Source organism: Annulohypoxylon maeteangense (genome assembly GCF_022496945.1).
Source record: "Annulohypoxylon maeteangense strain CBS 123835 unplaced genomic scaffold GGS22scaffold_14, whole genome shotgun sequence".
Classification (NCBI taxonomy): domain Eukaryota; kingdom Fungi; phylum Ascomycota; class Sordariomycetes; order Xylariales; family Hypoxylaceae; genus Annulohypoxylon; species Annulohypoxylon maeteangense.
Window position 1 is genome coordinate 47341 of NW_025953261.1, and position 26789 is coordinate 74129.

Sequence of the window (26789 nt, forward strand, 5' to 3'; positions counted from 1 at the left end):
CATCTAGGTCTAGGATCCATGCTAACCTAAGCTTTTTCAGCCGACAGGCTTACCAAAATTGGGCATCCATTGGACCCACTTAGCTACAAACATGAATTATGTAGGTACCTAGTACCTAGGTACATACTACCTATATACGCATATCATACCTACCTACAAGGAAGAGGTATATATACCTAGGTATGCATGTATGCGATCCTTGTGGGTACGCAGTTTTCAAGTTAAAATGTGTAGAAAGAAATATCGCCTCGATATCTCGACCCACTATCTACAGTGGGTTACTTTAAACAACCTTTCTTAAGTTGGTTATTCTATATGTTACATATTATGAAAGATAGAATACCTGCATGCACGTTTACGGGGTGCTTTAGCACAGTTCATCATCTAAGCTTCAGATCTCATTTGTCTTGAGTCCCGTCTTAGGGCCTTTAATCTGCCTTGTAGAGTCTATGCCATAATATCGGCTCCATGTCTGCTGACTTGAGAAGCAACCGACTCCTTGTGGAGATTTCATTGCCGAATCCATGCTTCAACTCCTACCCGCGTGTCTTGATACGAACCCGAGTGCCTAGGATACCAGGACTCGGGATAATGCCAACCTCCTATATGCAGCTTTTGTGCCATAAACCCAACATTTTCTCACCCGTCCCTTCTCTCTCTCGTTTGCAAAGGCGCCCGCTTCTGTAGAGTGTGCCAGATGTTATCATCACAAATGCCACGAGCAATACTCTACGTTTCAAAGGACCGCGCAAGTATCAGGGAGACCATTGGCAATGATGACGCACGTCTCTGCCCAAATCCGAGCCGGGAAGTGCTTTCGCAGATCAGGTTTGAATCCTGCTGCGAAATGTCCGGCCGTTACCTCCATTATGTACCTAGAGAGCCGAGAAGACGAATAACTACGTTGTGTCAGCTATCATGCAGACGGCCGAGAATTCGATGGAGGGTTAGAACTTACGTTATTCGTCGCAGCAATCGCGATGCTGTCCTCGAAAGGGTGCCAGCTCATGTGTAGGATCTTCTTGTTAAAGTCGATCTGATCCGCGTCCGTCTCTTTTCGCATTCTTTGGCCTTGACCAGCTCCAGCTGCCGGGCTACCCGCACGCGATCCGCCTTTCTTACCGCCGTTGGTCGCTGTGGGGCTTGTCGACGAGTTGATAGGTGTCGGAATTCCTACCTTCTTCGCCTTGAAGGCAGATTTGTCCGCCTGTAAGACAACCTCGATTTCCTTCTCGGGATCCGACGGATAAATCATAAAGTTGTTGTTATAACTTCCGGTCATGACATTTTTCGCATCGCCCGAGAAAACCACTTCGAATTTGTCGAAGATGCTATCGTTCTCATATGTATCACAGAGCCGAGGTCGTAGATGCTCGTGGATCGGTATGGTCTTGACTGGTTGGCGCTCCATATTGACATCCCAAATCTTGACTGTGAGGTAGTCTCGGGATAAAATGTATCGGCCGTCGTAGGAGAACCGCACATCTGAAATAGAAGAAATAATTTCGGAGAAGAACGACCTCGACGAAGGATCTTCTTCCTGTTCGAAGACTGTTTCATATTGTCAGCTTAAAGGGCTCGCCCTCTATAATACAGTGCGAGGAGAGGATGGGGGCTATACGCTTTGCATGTTGATCACAGAGGGCACTCTCGCGCATATCCGCCAGCTTGATAGTGCCTTTTGAACTTGCGTACATGAACCAGTTGCAACTAATGGGGTGGAACTCGGCAGCAGTAATGACCTCGGTCAACTCCTCCATATTTGCGGGCTTGATATCAACAATATTGAAACTTTGATCCTGGATATTCAGATTCCAGAGATTAATGCGCAGATCATCACTGCTAATGAAGGTCTCGCCATCGCTGTTTACAGAGATGCTGTTGATGTGGTAGGCATGGGCGTTCGCGTACGTGCGTCGGGGAACGGCAGCAACGACGGTATCGTGGTGGGTCAGTCGTGGGAGTTTCAACTCCCCGGCATTCTTGAAGTGGGACTGAGGAATAGATCTAGGGGCGCCTCCTCCTACGCCAGCGACGCTCCCCGGCGTTAGATCATGCGATAGGTTGTTCTCAGCTACCACTTTCAGCGACTTCTCAAAGACCTTCCACAGCTTGATCGTTTTGTCGTTGGTGGAGAGCAGGTAGTGAGAGGCGTTTTGGCGACGGCACCATTTGATCTTATTGATCTTTTCTTCTATCTCGAGGGATTTGAGGTAGTCAAATTCTGGCTCGTGTGACTGGAATTCTGTATGGAACTTGTACTCGCAGGTTTTCTTCTACAAGCCAAATTAGACATGGCTATTCTCCCGGAGGAAGGGGGGAAGAACAAAACGCGGGTTTTCATTTGACTGACCGTCTCGTTCCTCTCGAATAAAACCACCCGACCGCCTTTGTCTCCTGTTGCTAGATAATTGCCTGTATGGTCAAACTCGACGGTCGATATGATGTCGGCTAGAAGATATGTGTTAGAAGAAAATCCACGCCAGACCCGAGATTTACAGATAAGATACGAAATCGAGGAAAGATGCAAGGCTGAAGCTTAGAGAACCCCGCAAGAGCTCTGCAATTCGACAGGGAGTAGGGCAACTTACCTTCTGTAATATCCTCAACGTCTCCCTTGTCACCAAAACACCTAGAGAGCAGGGAGCGGGGATTAGCAATATTGTCAGAGAGCGGTTAGGCGAGGGGTATGGGGAAAATATTGCTAGAAGATAAGGTTGATATGGGCAGAATGAAACGGTGGCTGCAGGTGACAAGTGCTTCGACTCAAGGAAAGGAGTGCGTGATAGGGTCTTTGTTGTATGACTTACTGGGTGAACTTCCAGGTGGGGGAGTTCGAGTCTCCTTCCACCATGTTGTTTGTGATGAGTATCGGGATGAAGCTACCTAAGCTCCGGCCCGTCTATTAGTATGGGTAGAGTGTGTTGGGTATGTGTTATATGTGTGTGTATGTATGTATGTGTGTATGTGTGTGTGTGCGTTTGTGTGCGTGTGTGTGGTGGATAGTTGTATTAGTGTATCGCGGCCGCGACCAGCTGGAGTCCGGCGACAAAGGGTTGGTACGCGACTTGAGATGACGATAGATCGGGAACCGCTCCAGGATACGTTGTGGCGGCTATTGAAGGTGGATACGTAGGCTAGGACGTATGTAAGAGACAGGGAGAAAAAAAAGTGGTCGAAGGGACAGATCGAAAGCGGCGGGGTGTGTGGTATATTGGTCAGTGTATGTAATGACGGAGTATGTAGTTGTAGAAAATGCGAGTGCTTAGGCCGACAGTGCACTGGCTCCCAACGACTTTGCGGTCGGTGGGATGAAGGAATGTACTAGGTGGATATTTTTCGTCAATTAAGAAGCCGTGCATGAGTTGGGGGGAAGTTGGTCGGAAACATCCGCTAGCTATTAAGAGAGGGGATGGTAGAGGATAGGATAGAGAATAGGATAGAGAATCGAGGACTGAGGATGGAGGGAAAGATGGAAGAGAAAGAGAATTCACAAGTAGCTGCAAAATGACGGCAAGGCGTAAGTTGTGGTTGTGGTCAGTGATGTGATGTGATGATTGATAGTGGTAAGGTCCTTAGCTGTAGCCTGTAGAGCCGTAAGTATGGGGGGTTTCCAAGGTTATGCACAAGGGTCTTGCTTTACACTTAGAGAGCCTGTCTGCATTCTGGAAAGTGGTCGGTTTAGGCCAGGCGGCCTTGCTAGTTTTGGCCTTGTATATGTACAATACCTCTGTATCAGATTTTCATCATATTTAGATACATATACCTTATATATTGCATTAAAAACATGAAATATCACGTGAATCTCATATTATTAATGTTTTATATCGCATAAAATGTAAGTGAAACTTTTTAAATTATTATTTTATATTATAATAATATTAAATTTATATTTATTTAAATATTTTAATTATATATATATTCGTAAATTCGGTACGTATACATTTATGTGTATAACCATATATTTAAATGTATATATTAGTTAAATATATATGCCTTTTAATGTAGGCATACTTTAAATACGTACCTAGTAAGCTGATCGATTTTATCAACTTTAACATTATCATGAGTAGCAATATGGAATAATCCGACTTCCTTATAACTAAATCAGGAAGCGTCGCACGTGGCACGACTCATAAAATCCTGCAAACTCCCCACCTTTAAGGTTATCCTCATATGTGGATCATGTTAACGTGGTTGGGCTTCAAATATAAAGTGTACTTTATATAAAATTAATGTACGTGATGAATAAATGCGTTGAAAGAATCTTAAAAAAGATACCAAGATTAGTGGCTTAGAGCTTGTAGAGAGAATACATCAGTTGTTCTTGCTTAATGCGATTGAAAACTTAGTCATCACATGCCAGTTGGAACTCGAATTAAGGTTAGTCAATTTTGAGCATACATGTGCATCATGGGTAGCTTCCAAGGTTCCAAGGTTCCATTCTCTCCGGTTTCAGAGCCGAACTTTACCGATCTCTTCATCTAGTTCACCTACCTAGGTACCTAGTATCTACCAGTACCTACATACATGTACAAGGTAGGTAGCATGAAGCTTTCGGCCTTTCAAGTTGCAATTGTTAAGAGTTGGATAAAACATGCAATTACTTGGAACTGACTCCTTCTCGAATTCTCCTTAAGTCCTTCCCTGGCACCTATTGATAATCCATAACATCAAATTCCCCATTAATGTTTATAAAATTCCTTTGTTGAAATCGATATAATGATGAACCCCGGATCGTGTACATGAGCGCATGTGATCACAATGGTCAAAGACAACAACGAACAAGGAATGCCGGAGGACATCAAGGGTAAAGGCATCGCAATTCACCCGAATAATTTGTCATCTTCGTCGGCCCACCGAGATGGTCGCTCGGATTCTGCGCAGGTTGGCAATCACAAAACTTCCATTATGTCGCGGATAGGCGCATCCGCAAGCAAACTAACTGGAGATATGGTTCTACGGCACCCAAGTAGCACCCAGATAGCTCGTGCTTTGCCCTCAAGTAAAGCTGAATCATCTGGGGCTACCGAAGCCAGAAGTATCCAGGAGGCATCACCTTACAAAAACTGTACTAATCCAACAAATTTTGGTGGCACATTCAAATCTACACAATCCCAGGGACAGCCCGCCTCGCACGAGTCAAGTTTCTCTTCATTTCTAGTCAAAACAAGTGTGCCAGATATGATAGAGCCCAGCAATGTCGAAAGCCATGCTTATAGGCGAGGCTACGACTCCGAGTCAAGGCAGGTTCCTCAAACTTCGGCCATTGCGGCGACTGATGGGATGTGCGTGGCAAGCCTCCTCGACACAGGATACGACGAGGTTGACGAAACAGTCGCACCATTGACAGACGACGAAAGAGTATCATTGCGGTATCATCTTTTCGAAGATGACAGTGACTTGAAGCCTTTCTCTTCTCAGAGGGGACAATGGAAAGATATTTTGAACTTCTTTCCAGACTTCAGTGCGAATAGCAATAGCACACAGGAACTTGCTGAGTTGCTTGGTCTATCTGATCCAGAAGAAGCTAGGCGCATTTGGACTAACCAATGGCAATGCGTCCTCTCGAGTTATACGGATGAGGTTTGGGGACATCTCAGCCCCCTGGTAAACGTGGCTCGAGAAGAACTCAGTAGTCTTTCAAAGCCCGCCGAAGATTTGCCTTTGAAGCCGAAAGCACTCCATAGGCTTCAACAGATTCTAAGTCATGTTCGTGGCATGTGAAAAGGGAAATGGGAAGAAGGAAATAGGAGATGTATAGGGAATGTATAGGGTCAAGGATCGAGGTAGATGATAGGAAGGAAAGTGTATAAAATCCCATAGTTTTAGGTACCTACTATGTGTCACTATATCCACGTGTAAATTATGCGCTGCTTTTATATGCATTGAATGTTGTAAGTTGCTTAAGTTGCTATCTAATAGGATGAGCCCGTTCAATGATTGCCTATCCAACTCAACGGAAATTAGTTGATTGGATGGACGGGGATACGGGGTGGATTTTGAGTCCCAGTATTTAGACGGAAGTACAGTACCTACCCAAATGTAATGATGCCCAGGCCAAAGCATCATTCGATACCTAAAAATAATTATGCGTGAGGTACAGTACCTAAGCTACATATACGCATGAAACCTTACCGCCTTGGGGGGGGTTATCTTTACCGTTACCTTTCCGTTTATTAAATGCCCACCGTATCTATACAGCTTAATGCAATAAACAGCTCCTTATTCGAACGTTCGAAATTTGATTGGCTCAAACTTTGATCCACAAATATACGGCTCTTTCCTATTGCGCTCATGAATTTGGCAACGCTAACCTAATTGAATCGTTGTTTCCTCGCTCAGCCAATTGAATCGTATATAGACAGCTCAAGTATCGCTCAATTTGGTTGAATCGCTCGAACTATTTGAGCGCTCGAATTTCGAACCGTTAATGCAATAAGATCACGTGCACGGGCCATTCTAGGTTAAAAGCCCCCGCTTTCTAGGTTGGTCATATACTAAAACAGAACCTTATTCATCTACGCGTAATTCATAAGCCTTGTAATCTTCTTAGTCAAGTGGCAATGCGACCGTAGCTCATCCAATTAAAATTAGTAAAGCCCATGGTTCGAGTGTGAGTAATTGCAAAAACTGTACAATTGAACTGTGTGATTATATAATAATAATGATTGATGAATAGTTCTAAGTACTACTCCCATACAAATAGTATGGGAGTAGTACTTGGAAATATCTCCTTTTTCTTTTTATTCAGGTGGTGGGGCGATTGAGCCGTTTAATTGCTTAGCGGCTCAAAAATCTGAACGGTTCAATGGGTATATCTACGGCTCAGTTTTATTGGAGCGTTCGAAATCTTAAACGATTAATCAGCCTGAACTAGTCCGAAATTGGAGCGTTCGAGCTTTGCTGAGTCGTATTATTGGCTGGAGCCGAAGCTAAAATTTTGCGCGCAACGTTCCATAAACCTAATTGAACCGCTCATATTTGGAGCCGTATATATACTGTACATATACGGTTAAAATTCCCCGGGAAACCCCCCAAGGAATGCAATAACACGTCTGGTATGCGGCATTGCAGCTATTGTTGAAAGTACTTTTTTAGCATTTGACATTTCCATATTTTTTTTTTAAGACTCGTCCTTTTTTATGTCCTTTACACCTTCTGCACATTGCACATTACACACATTAGGACTATGATAACCCATCAATAATCCCATTTTTCTCCCTCATTAAAGTCAAAACCTATCCCAAATTATTTGTGCGGTTTTTTGTACATCCTCGAGCTTTAGAGCTTGTTTTACCAATTGCGACTACTATCCTCGTTATCCGCTCCTAGTTTCCAGTTCCCCGTCGAGGAGATTAGAAAACACAAACCCCCAAAACCGGTGCCCAACAGCTTTCTTTGCTGGCAAAAAGAGTTACGACTAAGAGGGGAAACATATCTAACTACAGTCAAGTTTCTTTTCTGTTTATCATCGTTTCATCATAGTGGTCGAGTGAGAGCTATCCATCTCCAAGATGGCGGCCCTAGGAGACGATTTGTTGCGGATTGTGAACCAGTTGCAAGACTTGGTTTTTAATACCATCGGCACGGACTCTCTCGACCTACCTCAAATCGTATGTCAATTGTGCCTTCACACACAACAATTCCTATTCTCTTTGATCATGGTATCATAGTCTCACGGCTACTTACATTCGTCGCCCCTAAATAGGTTGTCGTCGGTTCCCAATCTGCTGGCAAATCTTCCGTGCTTGAGAATATTGTTGGCCGCGATTTCTTGCCTCGAGGAAGCGGTATCGTAACTCGACGCCCCCTAATCCTACAATTGATCAACGTAGAAGAGGATGAATCGGAACCAGACCTCCACGCTGCTTATAGAAATCCTACCCAAGCACGCCGCTCCGAATGGGCAGAGTTCCACCACATTCCCAGTCGGAAATTTACCGATTTTGGCGACGTAAAGCGTGAGATTGAGAATGAGACCTCGCGCGTTGCCGGTAGCAATAAGGGCATCAACAGACAGCCTATCAACTTAAAAATATACTCTCCGCATGTTCTCAACTTAACTCTAGTCGATCTACCAGGACTTACCAAGGTATGCTCTCCCCCTTCCTGGACAGGCTAATCGCCCATCAGTGGCTGACTCGTACGCCACAGGTTCCAATTGGCGATCAACCAGCCGATATTGAGAAGCAGACCCGGACCCTCATCTCAGAATACATTGCCAAGCCCAACAGCATCATCCTCGCCGTCTCCCCTGCAAATGTCGATATTGTCAACTCAGAGGCTCTCAAGCTCGCCAGACATGTTGATCCTTTGGGTCGGCGGACGATTGGCGTTCTTACCAAGGTCGACTTGATGGATCATGGTACAAACGCGCTGGATATCCTTTCTGGTCGCGTTTATCCATTAAAGTTAGGTTTCATTGGGGTTGTTAACCGATCTCAGCAAGATATACAGGGTAATCGGCCCATGGAGGAAGCCCTGAAAGCAGAGGCTGAATTTTTCCGACACCACCCCGCCTATCGAAACATCTCGATGCGATGTGGAACCCAATATCTAGCTAAGACATTAAATCAGACTCTCATGTCACATATTCGAGAGCGTCTACCAGATATCAAAGCACGCCTCAACACACTGATGGGACAGACCCAGCAGGAGCTTGCAAGCTACGGTGATATGCACTTCAGCGGAAAAGAGCACCGAGGTTCCATGATTCTCCAGCTCATGACCCGATTTGCCACATCATTCATCTCATCCATTGATGGCACGTCCACCGAGATATCAACTAAAGAGCTTTCTGGGGGTGCACGGATCTATTATATATTCAACTCGGTCTTTGGCAGCGCACTAGAGTCGATTGATCCTACCTCCAACCTCTCCGCTGTCGATATTAGAACTGCTATTCGGAACTCGACAGGTCCTCGTCCAAGCTTGTTCGTGCCAGAAATGGCTTTCGACCTGCTTGTCAAGCCCCAAATAAAAATGCTCGAGCTCCCGAGTCAGAGATGCGTTGAGCTTGTATATGAAGAGTTAATCAAGATATGTCACACATGTGGCTCGACAGAGCTTTCCCGTTTCCCGAGGCTTCAAGCCAAGCTTATAGAAGTCGTGTCAGACCTTCTGCGAGAACGGCTCGGACCAGCGTCGTCTTATGTGGAGTCTCTGATCGCCATCCAGCGGGCATACATTAACACAAACCATCCAAATTTTCTAGGGGCGGCCGCCGCTATGAGCCACGTTGTCACGAACAAGCAGGAACGCGAGAGGAAGAAGTTGATTCAGGACGAACGAGATCGACGAGAAAAGAAGAGGCTTAAAGAACTCGGCACGAATGGGACAGACACCCTAGAGAATGGAGATGATCCCATCCATGAAAGGAACGATGTTATTGAACCGCGGAAGCCGGCTGCAAATGGATCTCGGAGCATGTCGCCTGCTGTTCGCCAGAATGGGACTGCAAGTATTGCCGCTACTATGAACGGTGTGCGTTCAAACTCACCTAGCCGGTTCAATCCCCAAGCAATCGGAAATGCTCGTGATTCATTCTTGAATTACTTCTTTGGCAAGGATGGCACAGCGCAATCTCCGGGAGCCGGGGCTCCTTCTTCGCTTCCGCGCCATGTCAGCCAAGGTGTAGAGCCCACTTTCAGCCAAAGCATCCGGCGGAGTGAAGACAAGTTAATTCACCGGCCTGCGTTGTCGTCGTCACTGATACGCGAAGAAGAAATTCCTCAAGGTGCTGGGTTTGGTTTTGGACCGCAACCGGTAAGAATTTTCTCTCGAAACTTGGCCATCTTCGACTAACCTATAACTTCTAGGGCGACAACGTGGAACCTGCCATGAGTGACCGCGAGGCAATGGAGACGGAGCTGATCCGAGCTTTGATATCTTCATATTTCAATATTGTCCGCGAATCTATCGCCGATCAAGTCCCGAAGGCTGTCATGCATCTCCTTGTCAATCATTGTAAAGATGTCGTACAGAACAGGCTCGTCAGCGAGTTATACAAGGAGACTCTCTTTGAAGAGCTTCTTTACGAAGATGACGCCGTCAAGAAGGAGCGAGAAAAATGTGAAAAATTGCTTCAAACTTACCGAGAAGCAGCCAAGATTATTGGCGAGGTGTTATAATAGGACATCATGACTCGTCACCTTGTACTAGAAACCAGGAGTATCTTACCTAGGAAATGGTTAGATTTTCACATAGAGAGGATGCAATGTATGGCTTGCTATCTGTACGATAGAGACGGGGGTAACTTGTCCAAGGGTTGCTTGTTACTTATTCGCTCAGCGCTCTCGTGTCGCTATAAGCGGATGAGATCGAGGTATTAGAACACTCGGCGGCGCACCTTTTTGTACATATGGCGCAATTATGCTACTCTTGCGTATCTAGTATATTTACCAGCATCACTCTCTTATCATCATAGCCAACGATTCTCTTTTCGATTTAGTTGGCACGTGGTCGTACTATTTTTATCTCGACTTCTATGGGTCGAACAATTCTTGAAACGGCACGGTCAGCTTATCTATGTGTAACGCTACGCATATGGAGGGTAATTTAGTAGCGCGAGACCAAGCGACCGAGAGAAATATATAGTATTATTCAGATCATGTAGGCATGCCTTTTTTATGCCATTTTTTTTTCATTGGAGAAATCAATATCAGTTTACGGCCTATGGGGGAATGTAGACTGCCGACTATCTAAGACCGGGGTATCGTCGTCCCATTATCTCCGTCCAATGCTCGAAAATTCGTGAACCGTGTCGTGGTATGCGATTGTCTAGATTCCAGTACGTTCTAGCTTCTCAGCGAGAGCAACGATCTCGTCGTCCTTAAGCTGGGCAGTAGGTTGCTCTTGGGCTTCCTCAGCCTCTTTAACCAACTTCTCGGCCGTCTCAGAAGATATCTCTTCCTCTTCCCCATCCTCATCCTCATCCTCACCCTCATCGTCCGAATCTAATTCCTCGAGGTCGCTCAAGTCATCGACACCCCAAGCGTCTTCATCAACAATATCTCCGCCATATTTCTCCTTTCGTTCATCTAGGAGCGCTTGAAGAGCCAAGATGGATTCGTCATCCTCCGAGAACTTGTTGCCATTGAGTTCAATTCTCTTTAGAGACGGCAAGCCGTCCTTCGCCGCGGATGCAAACCCTTTGACTCCCATAGATGTAATATCGTTGTACTGTAGGCGGAGTGTTTCCAGCTTTCGGTTTCGACCCCTACCAAGGGCGTTAGCAACTAGGACACTACCCTTAGCACTGAGTAATGAGTCGCCGACGCCGAGATCTTGTATTTCCGCCCAAAGTGGGACAACTTTCGCCAGTGCTCTTGCGCCCTTGTACGTGAAAGTATTGTCTTGTAAATCTAGAATCCTGAGCTCAGTAGTACAATTCAAGCCGGCGGTGAGTAATTGTTCAATTCCTTCTTGTCGAATGCCATTTTGAACCATCTTCACTTCCTTAACCTTGTTATGAAGACTGAAGGCCTTAGCCCAAGCAAGCATACTTCCATTCTCCAATCGATTACGACCACAGATGACGGTCTCCAGATAGGGGATTTCCTGTCCGGCCTTTCTGGCTTCTTCCTTCTTTGCATGGAGTGTCGAAAGTGCATCGGCGACAAGTATACCCGCATGGGGTCCCAATCCGTTATTGTTGAGGTACAGGTGCTGGAGTGGGACATGGCTGGACAAGAAAGCGACTAAAGGCGCCTGAGTGTTGAGGCCGAATGCATTATCGTTTAGATTTATGGTACGGAGGTTAGGCAGGTTAAGGATAGACGTGAGTAGAGACGAAAGCGCCTCGGGGATCTCGTTTAGTAGGCGACCAGTAAATATGTCAGCCAGATTTGCGACCTGTGTAAACAAACCGTTAGCAAAGTCCCCCTCCTTCCGTTCTTTGCGCCAGCATCAGCGTTACAAATCTGTATTGAGCTTACCTTCAGAGACTTCTTCGTGGCCAAGACTTCTCCCAGAAGCTTGCAGGCCTCAACACCTAACGTGTTCCCGAGAATGCGTACCTCCTCGACATCATCCATAGCCCGTAGTGGCCCTATATAGGATTCAAGGTCTTGGGCTGTGTCCAACTTTAGGGCCCTCCCTTCGAGGGAGAATGTTTTGCCGGACGTAGCCATCTCGTGACAAGAATTTGGATGCGTGAGAGAAGGAGCGAATGTAACGAAACCTATAAACCTAGCTTTGCTGATCCTAGGCGCAATGCAAGCCAATGTGCATACCTTGGGTGCTTGCGTAGGTAAATAAGAAAAAAAAATAGATGTCAATCTTGGATGGTCAGGATGGTCAAAATGGTATATATGGTGGGGGAGGGGCATTCATTATTATTATAGATAGTACATTTTTGGCATAGGGGCTTCCCAAGGCTACAGGGTTAAACGCTAATACTGAATTGGAAACTCTACCCACTGTCCTACGTACTGTGGTACCCTTAGCCCAGTATCAAATTGAACCTTGAATTCATCCATACATGTACCTAGTAGTATTTCATTCTTCCAACTCTTTAACCTTGAACTTTCTATGAGTTAGGTACCTTGTTAATACGTACCTAGTACTTATCTACTGAATCTTGATTGTGGACATTACTTTCGACGGCGGACCATAAGAACAAATCCGCCAAACCGCCAATTCAATTAATGTATTAAAATGTATACAGTATAATACAGTACAATAACGTACAGTCTGATACATATTTTACACAGTGTTCTGAATCTTACAGTGGATTTTAGCGCTACAAGGCGCTGAAAGCCCTGTAACTTATAAGGGTTATAACGCATCACCTTTTTATAAGCACCTAAGTAAATACCTAAGTATATAGCCCATAATTCGGATACATCTATACGCTTCAATATTGGATCGCTCGCAAATATAATAGATTCATTCGAAAGCGCTTTAAAAGGCCTTTTAATATATATACATTTTACTAATGTCAGATCAGTTTTCATATGTTAAATTTCAATTAAAATTATAGTATACACTGTTGACATTTACCCGATAAGGCTCGGCGGGGTGTCACGTGACACCCCTCGGTTTGAACTATTACGCGTATATCCTTATTTACCTACCTATTAATAAGTACGCATTCAACTGAATCGAATCAATTGATTGAATCAGATCAATCAATTGATTTAATTCATTTCGAAAAGGTTGAAATATTAATAATAACCTTAGAAGGCTCTAGCGCTAGCTTTAGGGCTTTTCATGTACCTGTGAAACCACCTATAAGTTACAGGGGCTTTTAGCGCTCTGCACCGCTATAACCCCCTGTAAGATTCAGGACACTGTGTAAAATATGTATCAGACTGTACGTTATTGTACTGTATTATACTGTATACATTTCAATACATTAATTGAATTGGCGGTTTGGCGGATTCGGCCTTATGGTCCACTCTACTTTCGCCTGTTTCTCACATCCATTCTCATGAACCCGCTCTTCAGTAGCTCATACATCTTTCAATTTCTATATTCAAAAAGCATGGCAAGGCGCCCTCGGCAACTCACCGCGTATTCTCATCCCCAAACTTTGTCCAATGTTTTTATCCTGTCCTAGGATATATCTCTGGCTGAAACCTTCACAATCCTGTCAAATTGATATTCTTATCGCATTTTGCAGTGTCGATTCCCCTGTCACTCCCACTGTCACTCCCCTTTACACTCCCCTTTACACTCTCATAGGTATCTGAAGGAGCCACATTTTCGTTCGAAAGTGTGACGAGCCTTGAGAGGATATCAATAGTTACATAAAAGGTGACTCCTTTTAAGTTTACTCACCGACCTGTCTCAATCGTTTCGTGACAAGTGTTCATTTCCCTCTGTTTAAACCGCTGCTCGGTCATCAGCTTAAGTACAATCTGATACCAATCACGTTAGGTGATGATTTCCTTTCTCTTAACTGCAGCAAGTTTGTCAGCCACCCCCGTCGAAAGGAAATGGACTCCAATAGAGGACTTAATAATCCTCTCAAGACACCATCTAGCTTGCGAGCAGGGGGGACTCATCATAACCCAACTCCGCTATCTACCGAAGATGATGAGATCCCCCTCGATTGTAGTAGTGAGGAATCGCAGTCGTCGTCTGATATTTCTATGTCCGACTCTGACAGCGACGGCGAGTACAACCCTTTAATTTCGACTGGTAACGAGCATCTTCCGATCCAACCGTTATTGTCCGTCCAGCAAGATCCAGTCATCTCCAAGAAACGCAAATCGGTTGAACGCATTAATATACCGAGCTGCACGGTGATTTCAACTAAAAAGGTGAAGCTAAATAGAGAGGGCTATGAACAGCCGCGATCTACAGCTACGTATCCTTCAGACAAATCTCTACTCCCTGCTGAGATTTGGCATCGTATCTTTTCTTTTACGCCTCCTAGGGCGCTAGGTAATTTGTTGTGTACCAACAAATTGTTTAACGCTTACCTGGACCCTTCGTCTCGCTACCAGTGTAAACCCCCATCATCCAACTCCTATACTTCTGTCTCGCCTTTAAAGCCTGATGCCATATGGCAATTTTCAAGGAGGCGCTTCTGGCCCAGGATGCCAGCGCCACTGAAGGAGAAGACAGAGCTTGATATGTGGCGCCTTGCTTGTGGAAAGATGTGCCAGTATTGTGACAAAGCAGGTTCTGTCTCATCAGACTTGCCTGATAGCCCACACCGTGATGGCAGTCAGCCTGTTTGGGCATTTGCGCTTCATAGCTGTGGGCCTTGTCTTATAGAGAAGACGACTAAGGTATGTGGATCTCGAATTCTAGCTAAGAGGAAATCATCTTACCATTTGACAAGGAAATCGACTTGCTACTTTCTTCCTCGATACCCTCCTTATTAATATCAGCGCTGCCTTTCGTGCTAGTCACCAATAAGATGCACATTGTATCACCAGATGCACTCCAGAAAGGCTTAGTCCTACCAGATTTGCAAGTCACAAAGATATACCTCCCCGAGCAAGTAGAAAGATTGAAATGTGAGTTCCTATCCGTCAAATCGATGGGCGGAGCAACAGCCGAGGAATGGTTGAAAGGTTTGGAGGCCCGAGGAAAGGAGCTTTTCAACGACCTAATGAGATGGGAGAAATGGATGTCGACCGGGGGAGTTACTCAGATGCAAACTCAGCTCACCCCTGATAGCATTCAAGGCATTGCTATCTCAAATAGTAAGGGTTCGGCCTCACTAGACGTCGTACCTTCAGCTCCTAGATCGCACTCAAGTCCAACCAATACTCCTAGGCAACACACGCCCGATTTATGTCATGTTGCTCCTATCTTAACAACATCTCAGCCCACATACACCTCTCTTGAAACTTCCATCCGTAAGCAGCATTCGCCAAGTTCCCTTAACCATAACTAACCTAACCTAGTAGAAAATAATTCCGTGGCTTGGGTACAAACCTCGACCCAACTCAGCAATCAGTCCAATGCCCCCCGTACCCGAACTCGCGAGGAGGCCCTGGAGCTTAAGGCTATTCGCCGCGCAGAAATTGAACGCCGTGCGATGGAGCTTAATCCACCATTGCCAGCAAATATATTAATACACATCCCTTCCTTCCAGGCTGCCATCCAAATCATCTCACCTCTCGATGACAACGCATGGGAGATGCTCAAACCTCGCTTGCTTGCCCAGAGGACAGATGCGGAAGTGCTCGAGAAACGTGAAGACAGTGCTCCCCAGTCTCGTATTGCCCCCGAACGGTCCGAGGGTCGCCGCCACACGGAGGAGAATAGTATAGCTGCTAAACAGCTTATCGACAAGGCTTGGGATGATATTCAAACGCCGTTACGTGCACGGATTTCTGCATATGCAGATGAGGTCATCCAGGGTAGCTGGGATGATGGGCGTAAGGTTGATACGGAGAATAGCCCGCAATTTGCAGTAGAGGTTCTTCTGCATGTCCGTATGAGATTTTATGCGGAAATTGCAAAGGAGTCTTCCGAGATACGTGCTGCCGGAAAAATACCAGTCGAGGATCCTGCAGAAGGACCATTTACGCAAAAGCTCACCCTTGAAAACATGAAGTGGCTATTTGATGTAAAGATCAAGACTCACACAGAGTCTCATAGAAAAGAACTTTTCTTTTGTAACGGCTGCGATGTCAACTTCAAGGCTTTTGGTTTCGAAGGGGTTATCCAACACTATGCTGCCAAGCACAGCAATTCTCTCAGCTTAGGGAGCGTTGTTGTCCATTGGAGAGCCGAATGGCCAGAGACTCCGCCATTCAGACCAGATCCGCCCCAACAACCACCATCCAGGTCGTCATATGGGTCTTTACAGCCTCCAAATCATGCTAGTATCCATCACCACAACGCCAGCATCTACCCCGCAGCCCCAAATCCGACATCATTCCAACAATCCCCGTACTTCAGTATCCCTCCGCCGGGTTATGGGCATCCAATGTATGGATCTACAGCACAACAGCTAGTTCTACACAAGCAGGGAAATGCCCACATCGCAGGGCAGCATGACTATAGCTCTTCGTATCCACCTCATCCATCTCCATATGATCCGCGTACAGCAGTTTACTCCAACTCAGAAGTATCCTTTTCTTCTTCAATCCATGGTGGGCCCGCGGCGTTTCCCCCCACGGACTCATATTATGGCCATAATTTCAATTCGTCATCAAACAATCCTGAAGTAAACTTCCAAACTTCCCACAGCAACTCCTTTACTAGCAAATACCCCACCCAACTTGGATACCTGGCACGAAGTTCGCGTGAGCTATGGACCTCCACAGCTGGCCTAAAAGAACTTCCAGGTGCGATCCGAGTGTGCGTTGTCATCTATCACGTTGTACAAAGATTCCGATCTAGATTTTTCGAAAGCCCACCCTTAACTATGTTTATTGATGGTCTCTCGAATAATAAGGAAATGCGTCCAGTACGCAATGTCAACGGTCTTATGTGCAAGGCGTGCTGTCTTGGTATTGGGGGCGAGCCGTGGGCGGATAAGGGCAGCAGAACATTTTCTTTGCCGCAATTAGTGAACCATTTCCAGCAAGCACACGTAGATCAACCTCGAACGCCTGCCTCACCCTCCCTCGACTGGACAAACAATATGGTGCATACACCAGACCTATCTATTTTGTCTCGCCTCCGCAATTTAGCGAATATGGATAGCCAGAAATTTCTACTCGTTTCAAATGCTTTCCCACCAGCACCGCATGTCGATGATTTCTTACAAGACATGACTAGCGCTACATTTCAGAGAATCGAGCCCGATCCCGTAGCCAATTATGCTAATCAAAGCTCTACTTATAGCACCTTCACCCCTCAACTTTCTTCTGATCATGAGCATTCATCGTTACGTATCGTAGTTAGGCATGACTCAGCTACTCCCCACGGGCAAGATCCAACACGAGCAAGCATACCAGGTCAAAAACCACGCCCCGATCAGACCAATTCATTGATTACTTCTAAGTTGATAGCTCATCAAGGGCCCCAACAGGACGACTCGGGTCGGGAATTATCCGAAACGTGGCAGGGTTCTGGCGGGGCAAGATCGAGAAAACAGAAGGGGAACCACTCCAGAGATCACCGAAGTACTCCAAGTCAGGGCTTCATGGGCCGCAAGAACGGCCTAGCAGCTGGGTCAACTAAAGCTAAATCCCAAGAGCCTAATGAAGGAGATCTGGTGGCAGAAGAAAATCGCCGCCAGGAGGAGGAGATTCGAGCTATGTGGGCTGCAGATCGTAGAGAAACGGCCCGTCTTGCTTCCCTAAATCAGCACTTAATCAAAGCGGAAGAGCCTCCTTTTTCGATAGCGGCCTTTGAAACAGAACATCCTGGAAGTTCCTATATCCAGACGACTCGAGTTATTAGATCCCCGACGCACAACCAAAGCCATCGACAACCAGAAACTGCCCAAGAATGGGAGGAGGATGACCTGATGGCCGGCCTTGAAAGTCAACTAAATCGGCAGCAAGTATCATCTAAATATATTGACTATCGACCGAAACCTACTCGTGGCGTTAATCATGAAGATCATTCCTATGAACGATATGTTAGCCCTCAACATCCCAGTCATGGCGAGAAGCTATCTTATGATCAAATTCGCCTGGAGTCTCCCGTATATGTTCGGCACAGAACCGAGCACTATTTTGACCAGTATGGAGAAAAATGCCCCAGCTCTCATCCTGACCCATCAGCACGAACTATTTCAATTAGGACGTATGATCAACCACCACACCAGGAATACTATCAGGAATATACCGATGATCGCCGAAAGTGCCGACCTACTCCCGAATCTGCTGAAACTTATGAACTCATCCGGATGCGAGATTCTCGAGGCGAGTACTTTATTAGGCGGCCGGTCAAACTTGAGCGTCAGCCTGTTTACCAGGATGGCCATGCATCGTACGGAGACTCCGCGCTCCAGTACAAGCCGCACGAGAATGGTGCGTACTCTAGCGGGCAACTAGAGCATGGGCCTACATCGGGAATCGAAGCTCATATGGAACAACTTCGTGAAAACGGCGCTCGACCGGCGGACCTGGGTAAGAGGCCTCATGAATCACTCCCAAGAGATAGCCTTGTCAGCTACGAAGACTACGACCCGAGGTATCCAGCCGCTCCGCCAAACTTGAGCATTGGGCAGCAAGTCCGATACCGATAGCATGATGTTTAACGAGAAAGGTTATATATAAAGGTTTAACACATGGTTCAGTACGATAAAACATGGGTACGCACATACATATTTTAATACGACGACCACTCTTATGTTACGCTGTGCCTATCTTGAATATTCATCTGATGTTCTAATCGTAGAGTATCCAATCAGAACCCCAGAATGTGTCATGCTACTCTTCGACGTTTAGGACATCTAACCTGTCACGCTGAGAGCCGGCATAGATCATGTTGCAGATGCTGCTGGTGTTCTTGAGAAGCGATATTTGTCGAGGGCGGGATGGAACAGGAATCGCTACCATGTGTACTTCTATTATTTTTGATGTCGGCACCTGCTCCGGTACTGTTCCCATTTTTAGAATCATGCTCTACTTTGGCCGGACGAGAAGGGGAATATCGACTCCGATAGATGAAATGGCTAAGTGATTTTACGAATTTCTACATGGTTAGATTCCAGGAGCAAGTAATCTACTAGGCAAGGAGCACAATTGGAGAGGGGAGTGTTGTGTTCATATTAATAATATGCCAGGCACGTAGACGATGGAAAAGGTATAGGTCGCAAATTTCTAGAGGCTTATACAAATAAGGGATTATTTAGGTAGATTGCAAGAACAGAAGCATAGAGAAACTTTTGGTAATGTGGACCAAAAAAATACAGAGTATGCTAAGATATGCTAAGTTGATCGTCGTGTTTACCTAGGTACTATCCTTTAACCTACACGTGCCAGATAACAATCCTACCGTCAACACCGCTCGCTTCGTATACCATTAGCTTCCTGATGCAACTGAACGAAAGGTCTCGGGTCTCGGAGCGAGGCTAGATGATAACTTACTGCTAAATTTTGTGACTTGCGCGCCGTTGGACTCGTAAACACGTACTGTCGAGATAGTATTCTGATGGACGGTCTTTAGCTGAGTGTCATCTTTGACCTTGCCTTTCAAGTCCATCTGCCGGAACATATTCAAGGCAGATTCTTCTCGAGCATCTCCCGAACCAGGTCTCCCCTTGGATTCCAGCGTACCGCTTAGCTGCCAACCAGATGCATCGCCTCTGAATCTGAAGGCCTCGCAGTCGTATCCAGCTGCGATTATCTCACTTTCACCATTCCAAATCAGGCTCATGAAAGGTAGGAGTTGAGTATTGACGCTAATGACAGCCCTCGGAGGCTGCTCAGGGGCGGTCGGGTAAACGATAGTAATGCTGCTGTCATGGGCAGTGAAGGCGAGGGCGTCGCCACTTGGAGAGAAAGCGACAGAATGAACCCATCCCGCGGAATTGTTAAGAAATTCACCACAGACGGTGTTGAAGGGCAGGCGCTCACCCCAAACACTAGGCTCTGGACGAGCGTCAACCCCCTTGATGAAGCTTGAGAAGACTCTTGCGTGGGCGTCGGTAGAGCCGGCAGCGAGCAAGACCGAGTTAGGATGCCAGTTGACGGTGGTGATGGTGCTCCGGATGGGCTTTTTGAGATGCTTGGAGACCCACCAGTCGTTCTCTTCTTCGAAATAACAGATCGCGATGACCCTATCGCCAGACCCCACAGCGAACTTGGTCTCGGATGGAGACCAACGAACGAACGTGGCGGCCCGAGCAATTCTAAGGAGCACCAGAGTAGGCTTATAGCCTGAAGGGGAAGGCTCCCAGACCAAGGCGTTCCGGTCTATACGGATATATTAGAATAGAAACTTGGAAGGATGCGCCTGAGATCATACAAACCTTGAGAACAGGTAACGATTCGACCACTACCCGGAGCGATATCGACGCTGGTGATAGTTTTGTCATGGCCTTTTAGTTCATCTTTCAGCTTGAAGGAATTGCCAACTCTGCCATAAAGCTCGATTGTAGAGTCCTTAGCTACAGCCAAAGTCTTCCGATCGGCCGAGAACGAATGGTCGGCAATGGGGCGGTGGAAGAGATGATGAACCTCGGGGTCGGCCATATTGATGATCTCCTCCTTTGTCTCTTTCAAATTTACTCTCTGTTTCTGTTAAATTGATACAGGTGATAGGAGTATAGCTCTCTACTACCACATCAAGGTTCACATGAATCTGTGAGGGATAGGGGAGAAGTGAGAAAAGAGGTGGATGGAAGTTCGATGATGGTCTAATTCAGGTAAGGTTTACAGTGTATTTTACCTAGTGGTAGGTACCTGGGTCCTGCATGCGTCACTGAACGAGCCACAATACCCCGCCTAGGTATCCACCCATGAATACTAGGTACCTAGGTAGGTACCGTACTTACATGTATTATATTGTACAGAGTACCATCTGTGGCTTTTTTTTTTTAACTCCAATGGTTAACCCGCCAGCCGGCGGAACTTTTGGAAGGACCCGGTGTAAAACGGACAGGACAGGACGATACCTACTCTGTACAGCATTACCTATCATCTCGACGCGACCATCGCACACACTTTTTAAATCAAGCCTCACCAGCTACGAGAATGATGCTAATGACGTTAGCAACGCAACAAATCTAACAATTACCTACCTTTCCTATTGGATTTACCAGGCTTACCTTTATCACCATGACCACTACTACAACTGCCTCAAGAGGTCAAACCTCGAGGGCTGGAGTCAAGATACCATCCATTCCACCAAATCAAACGTAGGCTTAACATTTCGCGATCGGTCGGCATACTCTGGCTAAAATTTATATTCTTCTCAGATTATATGTTACGAACTTACCATCGAGCAAGATAAATAAGGCAGACCTAAAAACGGCTCTTTATATGCTTTTTTCAACTTACGGTCCAGTCCTCGATGTCGTAGCCCTGAAGACGATGAAAATGCGTGGTCAAGCTCATATCGTCTTTCGTGATCTTCAAGCAGCAACTCAGGCATTACGATCCTTAGAGGGTTTCAAATTCTTAGGCGCGGAGCTAGTACGTGATACAGATGCTTTCTCGTGTCTATCTATCTTGAATTTATCTAACTAATGTCCACCTCCTACAGCACCTCCAGTACGCGAAATCAAAGTCCGACGTGATCGCGAAGCTGGATGGTACATACAAGCTTCCGGGGTCATCCGCCGCCAACGTCGAGATGACCGAAGCTCAGCAGAGCATTTTCAATGCTCCAGCACATGGGACCTCCACCACTACAGGCCCGACAGCAACGATTTCTACCCCTTCTAATCTAAACTCGAAGCCGGCCCGAGGTTCCGACCAAGTTATGACGGACGCGAAGAATCCCGACGCACGAGGACAAAAGCGGCCTCGCGATGAAGAGGAGGAGGAAGAAGAAAGTGACGAGGATGTGGCAATGGAAGAAGACAGCGATGACGAATGAAGACTTTTTATACTGTCTGTCAAATAGGCCCCTTTATTCAAGGCTTCGTCGTCCATTATCAGATTTCGGGATGTGTGCTGCGCTGTTTTCAGCCTTCTATCTGAGAGCTCATCCTCCATTGGCCATGGCCATTTGCCGAGGAACCCAGAGTCCAACGCACCCACCCACCAAACCAAGCCATACCATAAGGTAGTCTTCTTTGGAGCAGTCAAATCCCATCATAGCGTCTCCGAGGACGCATGGGTGGACGAAGAACGAAGGGAGCCCGGTGATGGGGTGATGCTATAGACATCACATTTAGTCATAAGGTAGAGATAATAAAATACCCAGCATGAGATACAGGCAATTGACTCGTTAAACAGCGCAGGGGAATTACCCACATCGATTGAGATGCCACCTATAGGGCCCATTTGCCGAAGAGGATTCTTGTACTGCTCTGGAACAATACGGCGGAAAACAGTCTCGATATCGAATGCTGGTTCGATGGCTGGCAGGTTATGTAGGCTGAACCAGAGGCAGGGTGCACGATACGTTGGGTGGAGATGTATCTCATACTTGACATGGCTGACTCGGAAGTTTGGTCGGGTCGGCGGTCTGGAGAGGATCTCCTGCAAGTATATCAGTGACTAGTGTTCTATGTGATGTAAACTAGTCGAGATGGTTCGATCGACCTTATCTGAATTTTCCATGTCAGCCATGACACTGTCGGCGGCTACCTGCATGCATGATTCTTGATCTTCGCCCAAAGAGACGTCTCCTAACTTTGCAGCAAGATCATCTTCGGCAAGCTTTCTATCCTCCAAGGGCCTGGTTATCTGTAAGAATGTTGTGCGGTCCGGCCCTGCGTCAAATGACAGCTCGAGCGCCGTATGAACATGGAGGCGCCATTGTCTTCGCAAAGGTCCCAGCTCAGCTTGACAGTATTTCCTATCGAGGTAATGGCACACTTCAGCAAATTCTTCCTTGGAAAGGTACGGATAGCACTCATAATTTGAACGATGAGTACTCGGACGATCCATGTCTATGTCCATGGCGATTAGCTACCCTAGAAACTGAAGGGGTATTTTATGTATTAACAAGACGTAGGCCTCCGTGTAATGAGAGCCTGTAACAAAGAAATTCAAGAACGGAGGTTTGGACTTGAGGACGGAGCGAAAATAATTGATTTCTCTTAAAATTAAACTGAGAATCATGAATTTCTTCTTTTTTTGGTGTGTGTTCTTTTCTTTACTTTCCTCGTGAACTTAGACAATAAACAAGCTTCATGTGATATAGAGATAACTACATAGGCATGTATTAAATAAAATGTAGAGTCGTAGGTACATGTGGATAGTGGGATGTACCTACTAGGTAGGTAATAATAATCTGCAGAGGGGTTAATAACATAAACCTGGTATGCAACTTGGAAGTACTTAAAGTTAAAAGTTCAAACGCTAGTAGCAAGTCGGGGTACTTATCGGATAGGCGGCAGCAGGTTCAATAGAACTTTAATCCCTGCATCTCACAGAAACCGGCAGCAGTAGTACAGTGTCCTCAATCGGTGCTTGCATATGAACACATATTTGACATTTGGTAGCTAAGTATGTCACCTTAATTGTCCTCTCTTTCTCACCAAAGACCAAGAGCTGACCAGGAAATCCTTCAAGGGAGAATTTCAAGGGGCAGCACGGTGAGAGAGAGAGAGAGAGAGAAGAAGAAGAAGAAGAAGAAGAAGAGAGAGGAGGTTGTTAATTACAACATATGCGATTTTGTCATCGTTCAGATCCATATCTTTAAATTCCTCGAGCACCGCAGCGTCCCGCGAATACCCTGCTGTATTTTCTTCGCACACGAATCTCGCCCCGAAAAGAGAAGAGGGAGACGAAGCGAATCATTATAGCAAACAACTCCTATGGTAGTTCTTTGTCAATTTCTACGCCTTCTTCCTCTTGCTCCATGAACGTACGCGATCCTTTTGGTATCCATCGAAAGAGTGCTTTATCCATCCTTAAAACTACCGCATCTCGTGCTGCCATCGACCTTACCGAGCGCGCCGTCGAGGCCAGTATCCATGCTATTGAGAAAAGCAAGCAGGCTGTTGACGAGTTTGACATGTCATTTTCCGTTCCCAAAAATGTTCCCTCGTTCGGAAATCCCCAGAGGATGATGGAGGACCGTGCTTGGGGCAACACAGCGGTAACTGCGCGAGGCGGAAAGGGTTCGTCACATACAAATAAAAACTCGGGGATACTTGGGGAGGTGCAGGAACGTGTTGGGAGCCTGTTTGATGACAAGAACACTCTCCCCATGTATAAAGACAAGCCATATGCCTACCCGCCATCCCAGCGAGCCAGACCCATCTGGCGGAGAAAGCGAGTTCTTGGCTCGGTTCTTTTACTGTTCTCGCTTTTGTACTATTTCGGTGCTTTCGGTCGCCACCATGACACCGCCGTCTCTTCGACCCCTATATGGTCCTGGCTTACATCTGGCTCCGAATCAGGAAAGATCGCTGACTGGACCAAGAGGAGAGATCGTGTCGTAGAAGCCTTTACTTTGAGTTGGGATGCCTATGAACGATACGCCTGGGGTGAGAGACTCGATTCTTAAGTTGTCAGCCGCACTCTATGGACGTATGTGCTAACTCCCTTACTAGGCTACGACGCGTTTCATCCAATATCTAAGAAAGGTGAGCAGATGGCTCCTCAGGGGATGGGCTGGATTATCGTGGATGCGCTGGACACTATGATTTTAATGAACCTTACGTCCCGGGTCTCCCACGCGAGGCAGTGGATCTCGACTCTGTCATATGATCAGGATCAGGATGTTAGCACTTTCGAGACGACAATTCGTATGCTTGGCGGTCTCCTCTCGGCTCACTATCTCTCAAATGAGTTCCCTGAGCTGGCACCATTGGCCGAGGACGATCCAGGTGCGCCCGGGGAGGATCTCTATCTTGAAAAGGCAAAGGACCTGGCCGATCGGCTCGTGACCGCCTTTGATTCGCCATCGGGTGTCCCTTACGCAAGCGTGAACCTGGGCAAGTATGAAGGCTTACCAGCCCACGATGAGGGCGGTGCCTCATCTACTGCCGAGACGACCACCCTGCAACTAGAGTTCAAATACCTTGCTAAGTTGACCGGTGAGAAATACTTCTGGGACAAAGCCGAGAAGGTGATGGAGGTTGTCGATAATAATGGCGTCGAAGATGGCTTGGTTCCCATCTATATCTATGCCAATGACGGCACTTTTAGAGGTCACAACATCCGACTGGGAAGCCGTGGGGACTCTTATTATGAGTATCTCATCAAGCAATACCTGCAGACAAACAAGCAGGAACTGGTTTATTTGGAGATGTGGGACGAGTCTCTGCGAGGGGTTCGCAAGCATCTCATTACCTACACGGAGCCCTCCGAATTTACGATAATTGGTGAACGGCCTGATGGCCTGAAGGGTCCTTTGTCACCCAAGATGGATCACTTGGTCTGTTTCATGCCTGGCACTATTGCTCTTGCTGCAACAGGCGGCTTGACAGAGGCAGAAGCCAAGAAGCAGCCAACGTGGACGAACAAGAACGAGGCCGACATGCAATTAGCAAGGGAGTTGATGCAGACGTGCTGGGGCATGTATAAATGGATGGCTACCGGTCTCGCGGCGGAGATCACATACTTTAACATCGCTACACCCCCTCTTCCCGAATCCGCCCCTCACAAGCCGCCGGCCGAATTCAACGAGGATCCTGAGGCGCGGTGGCGGAAAGACTTCACGGTCCACTCGATGGACACCCATAACCTACAGCGACCAGAGACCGTAGAAAGTCTTTTTTATATGTGGAGGATCACTGGTGATATAAAATACCGAGAATGGGGATGGGAGATGTTTAAGTCATTTATGAACCATACCGCTGTCCAAGATGGTGGTGGGTTCTCGAGCCTATCGAACGCGAATAAAGTTCCACCTGTGATGCGAGATAACATGGAGAGCTTTTGGCTAGTATGTTCTACTTGCTTACCTCCCTCCTTTCCCCTTTCCCCTTTCCCCTAACTCCTACCTATTACATTAATGGTCACATCTACGTGCGCTAACCTCTTTTTTTAAGGCGGAAACATTGAAATATTTCTATCTCTTATTCTCGTCAGACGATCTCCTTCCGTTGGATAAAATTGTTATCAACACCGAAGCACATCCTCTTCCGCGGTTCGACATGGGCCAGCTCTTCTCGACCGGGTGGAAGAGAAAACCGAGGGATTCGGATGGAAAGATAATTAGATGAGTTACAAAACATTGAGCATGCGTATGGTATCGTCTCTACTTACTACTTACCTATTTCCAGGAGCATTGTTGGCGTATTGTTACTCTTGGGAGAGAGAGGGAGGAGGAGGGGTAGGATGTGGAATGGATTTGTTTTATCTATCCTTTTCTATTTTGCCGCATGGTATATATGGCACAATAGAATATGTATAAACTTTGCCTTACGTCAGGTCTCATTAGATAAAATGACTGTGATTCGATATTGCTTTTAGTATCAAGAAAAAGAGCAAGTAAAGTGGGTACATAAGTATCCATAGACCTATCAGAGTGGATCTTATGGACCTACACGAAGACCCATTTATTACTAGATCTACAAGGTATTACCTACAGATTCGATCTATTAAAAGTGGTTCATGCACATTACATACCTCCAGGGTCCTCTATCTATCCCACATCTCACATCCCACATCACTACCTAGTACCTACGTATGTACCTACATATTATACATAATACATAATGTAGTACCTACCCGACGTGGTTTAGCTACCAAAGCCGATAAGCCAGAGCAGCCAGGTCTTATTAGAGTTTATCAATATCCATGGATTCGACCTAAACCCCACGCGACCCTTTGCGAACTTTCTCTCCG

At 46.3% G+C, this 26789-nt stretch overlaps 9 protein-coding genes across 9 annotated transcripts; 5 read left to right on the top strand and 4 right to left on the bottom strand.

Moving 5' to 3' along the window:
- Positions 1–209: 209 nt before the first annotated feature.
- On the bottom strand, positions 210–3572 carry GGS22DRAFT_168516 (protein phosphatase pp2a regulatory b). The gene is made up of 6 exons (XM_047962169.1): positions 2811–3572; positions 2592–2632; positions 2354–2451; positions 1622–2276; positions 959–1551; positions 210–899 (listed from the first exon to the last, which is right to left on the bottom strand). The coding sequence occupies exons 1-6, from the start codon at positions 2852–2854 to the stop codon at positions 876–878; spliced, it is 1455 nt and encodes a 484-aa protein (XP_047816524.1). The 5' UTR covers positions 2855–3572; the 3' UTR covers positions 210–875.
- Positions 3573–4525: 953 nt separating this feature from the next.
- GGS22DRAFT_168519 (uncharacterized protein) lies at positions 4526–5832 on the top strand. The gene has a single exon (XM_047962170.1). It carries the CDS (start codon positions 4765–4767, stop codon positions 5725–5727), a length of 963 nt encoding a protein of 320 aa, XP_047816525.1. The 5' UTR covers positions 4526–4764; the 3' UTR covers positions 5728–5832.
- A 1315-nt stretch (positions 5833–7147) lies between these two features.
- On the top strand, positions 7148–10578 carry GGS22DRAFT_168520 (Dynamin central region-domain-containing protein). Its single transcript, XM_047962171.1, has 4 exons — positions 7148–7616; positions 7712–8095; positions 8158–9768; positions 9822–10578. Exons 1-4 carry the CDS (start codon positions 7518–7520, stop codon positions 10131–10133), a joined length of 2406 nt encoding a protein of 801 aa, XP_047816526.1. The 5' UTR covers positions 7148–7517; the 3' UTR covers positions 10134–10578.
- Positions 10428–12321, bottom strand: GGS22DRAFT_39429 (RNI-like protein). Its single transcript, XM_047966969.1, has 2 exons — positions 11940–12321; positions 10428–11856 (listed from the first exon to the last, which is right to left on the bottom strand). Exons 1-2 carry the CDS (start codon positions 12132–12134, stop codon positions 10783–10785), a joined length of 1269 nt encoding a protein of 422 aa, XP_047816527.1. The 5' UTR covers positions 12135–12321; the 3' UTR covers positions 10428–10782.
- Positions 12322–13461: 1140 nt separating this feature from the next.
- On the top strand, positions 13462–18734 carry GGS22DRAFT_168524 (uncharacterized protein). Its single transcript, XM_047962172.1, has 3 exons — positions 13462–14744; positions 14798–15320; positions 15369–18734. Exons 1-3 carry the CDS (start codon positions 13944–13946, stop codon positions 18614–18616), a joined length of 4572 nt encoding a protein of 1523 aa, XP_047816528.1. The 5' UTR covers positions 13462–13943; the 3' UTR covers positions 18617–18734.
- Positions 18735–20728, bottom strand: GGS22DRAFT_168525 (actin-related protein 2/3 complex, subunit 1). The gene is made up of 3 exons (XM_047962173.1): positions 20345–20728; positions 19461–20288; positions 18735–19383 (listed from the first exon to the last, which is right to left on the bottom strand). Exons 1-3 carry the CDS (start codon positions 20565–20567, stop codon positions 19343–19345), a joined length of 1092 nt encoding a protein of 363 aa, XP_047816529.1. The 5' UTR covers positions 20568–20728; the 3' UTR covers positions 18735–19342.
- Positions 20729–20978: 250 nt separating this feature from the next.
- Positions 20979–22298, top strand: GGS22DRAFT_168527 (RNA-binding domain-containing protein). Its single transcript, XM_047962174.1, has 3 exons — positions 20979–21232; positions 21293–21509; positions 21580–22298. Exons 1-3 carry the CDS (start codon positions 21153–21155, stop codon positions 21913–21915), a joined length of 633 nt encoding a protein of 210 aa, XP_047816530.1. The 5' UTR covers positions 20979–21152; the 3' UTR covers positions 21916–22298.
- GGS22DRAFT_39479 (uncharacterized protein) lies at positions 21970–23207 on the bottom strand. Its single transcript, XM_047966970.1, has 3 exons — positions 22587–23207; positions 22296–22523; positions 21970–22197 (listed from the first exon to the last, which is right to left on the bottom strand). Exons 1-3 carry the CDS (start codon positions 22944–22946, stop codon positions 22024–22026), a joined length of 762 nt encoding a protein of 253 aa, XP_047816531.1. The 5' UTR covers positions 22947–23207; the 3' UTR covers positions 21970–22023.
- A 219-nt stretch (positions 23208–23426) lies between these two features.
- Positions 23427–26366, top strand: GGS22DRAFT_168533 (glycoside hydrolase family 47 protein). The gene is made up of 4 exons (XM_047962175.1): positions 23427–23495; positions 23562–24481; positions 24548–25884; positions 25991–26366. Exons 2-4 carry the CDS (start codon positions 23851–23853, stop codon positions 26162–26164), a joined length of 2142 nt encoding a protein of 713 aa, XP_047816532.1. The 5' UTR covers positions 23427–23495; positions 23562–23850; the 3' UTR covers positions 26165–26366.
- The last annotated feature ends 423 nt before the right edge of the window (positions 26367–26789 follow it).

What these genes read in the sequence shown, in the direction of transcription:
- GGS22DRAFT_168525 (XM_047962173.1), bottom strand. Translation starts at nt 20,567, where the DNA reads ATGGCCGACCCCGAGGTTCATCATCTCTTCCACCGCCCCATTGCCGAC. An exon ending in AATCGTTACCTGTTCTCAAG is followed by an intron (nt 20,289 to 20,344) that starts GTTTGTATGATC and finishes ATATCCGTATAG; the next exon opens with ACCGGAACGCCTTGGTCTGG. An exon ending in GCAAGTCACAAAATTTAGCA is followed by an intron (nt 19,384 to 19,460) that starts GTAAGTTATCAT and finishes TGGTATACGAAG; the next exon opens with CGAGCGGTGTTGACGGTAGG.
- GGS22DRAFT_168527 (XM_047962174.1), top strand. Translation starts at nt 21,153, where the DNA reads ATGACCACTACTACAACTGCCTCAAGAGGTCAAACCTCGAGGGCTGGA. An exon ending in TCCATTCCACCAAATCAAAC is followed by an intron (nt 21,233 to 21,292) that starts GTAGGCTTAACA and finishes TATTCTTCTCAG; the next exon opens with ATTATATGTTACGAACTTAC. An exon ending in AATTCTTAGGCGCGGAGCTA is followed by an intron (nt 21,510 to 21,579) that starts GTACGTGATACA and finishes CACCTCCTACAG; the next exon opens with CACCTCCAGTACGCGAAATC.
- GGS22DRAFT_168520 (XM_047962171.1), top strand. Translation starts at nt 7,518, where the DNA reads ATGGCGGCCCTAGGAGACGATTTGTTGCGGATTGTGAACCAGTTGCAA. An exon ending in CTCTCGACCTACCTCAAATC is followed by an intron (nt 7,617 to 7,711) that starts GTATGTCAATTG and finishes GCCCCTAAATAG; the next exon opens with GTTGTCGTCGGTTCCCAATC. An exon ending in ATCTACCAGGACTTACCAAG is followed by an intron (nt 8,096 to 8,157) that starts GTATGCTCTCCC and finishes CGTACGCCACAG; the next exon opens with GTTCCAATTGGCGATCAACC.
- GGS22DRAFT_168533 (XM_047962175.1), top strand. Translation starts at nt 23,851, where the DNA reads ATGAACGTACGCGATCCTTTTGGTATCCATCGAAAGAGTGCTTTATCC. An exon ending in CTATGAACGATACGCCTGGG is followed by an intron (nt 24,482 to 24,547) that starts GTGAGAGACTCG and finishes CTCCCTTACTAG; the next exon opens with GCTACGACGCGTTTCATCCA. An exon ending in ACATGGAGAGCTTTTGGCTA is followed by an intron (nt 25,885 to 25,990) that starts GTATGTTCTACT and finishes TCTTTTTTTAAG; the next exon opens with GCGGAAACATTGAAATATTT.
- GGS22DRAFT_39429 (XM_047966969.1), bottom strand. Translation starts at nt 12,134, where the DNA reads ATGGCTACGTCCGGCAAAACATTCTCCCTCGAAGGGAGGGCCCTAAAG. An exon ending in CCACGAAGAAGTCTCTGAAG is followed by an intron (nt 11,857 to 11,939) that starts GTAAGCTCAATA and finishes TTGTTTACACAG; the next exon opens with GTCGCAAATCTGGCTGACAT.
- GGS22DRAFT_168516 (XM_047962169.1), bottom strand. Translation starts at nt 2,854, where the DNA reads ATGGTGGAAGGAGACTCGAACTCCCCCACCTGGAAGTTCACCCA. An exon ending in CGTTGAGGATATTACAGAAG is followed by an intron (nt 2,452 to 2,591) that starts GTAAGTTGCCCT and finishes CATATCTTCTAG; the next exon opens with CCGACATCATATCGACCGTC. An exon ending in TATTCGAGAGGAACGAGACG is followed by an intron (nt 2,277 to 2,353) that starts GTCAGTCAAATG and finishes TTTGGCTTGTAG; the next exon opens with AAGAAAACCTGCGAGTACAA.
- GGS22DRAFT_168519 (XM_047962170.1), top strand. Translation starts at nt 4,765, where the DNA reads ATGGTCAAAGACAACAACGAACAAGGAATGCCGGAGGACATCAAGGGT.
- GGS22DRAFT_168524 (XM_047962172.1), top strand. Translation starts at nt 13,944, where the DNA reads ATGGACTCCAATAGAGGACTTAATAATCCTCTCAAGACACCATCTAGC. An exon ending in TTATAGAGAAGACGACTAAG is followed by an intron (nt 14,745 to 14,797) that starts GTATGTGGATCT and finishes CCATTTGACAAG; the next exon opens with GAAATCGACTTGCTACTTTC. An exon ending in CTCTCTTGAAACTTCCATCC is followed by an intron (nt 15,321 to 15,368) that starts GTAAGCAGCATT and finishes AACCTAACCTAG; the next exon opens with TAGAAAATAATTCCGTGGCT.
- GGS22DRAFT_39479 (XM_047966970.1), bottom strand. Translation starts at nt 22,946, where the DNA reads ATGGACATAGACATGGATCGTCCGAGTACTCATCGTTCAAATTATGAG. An exon ending in ACATGGAAAATTCAGATAAG is followed by an intron (nt 22,524 to 22,586) that starts GTCGATCGAACC and finishes ATATACTTGCAG; the next exon opens with GAGATCCTCTCCAGACCGCC. An exon ending in TAGGTGGCATCTCAATCGAT is followed by an intron (nt 22,198 to 22,295) that starts GTGGGTAATTCC and finishes TGATGTCTATAG; the next exon opens with CATCACCCCATCACCGGGCT.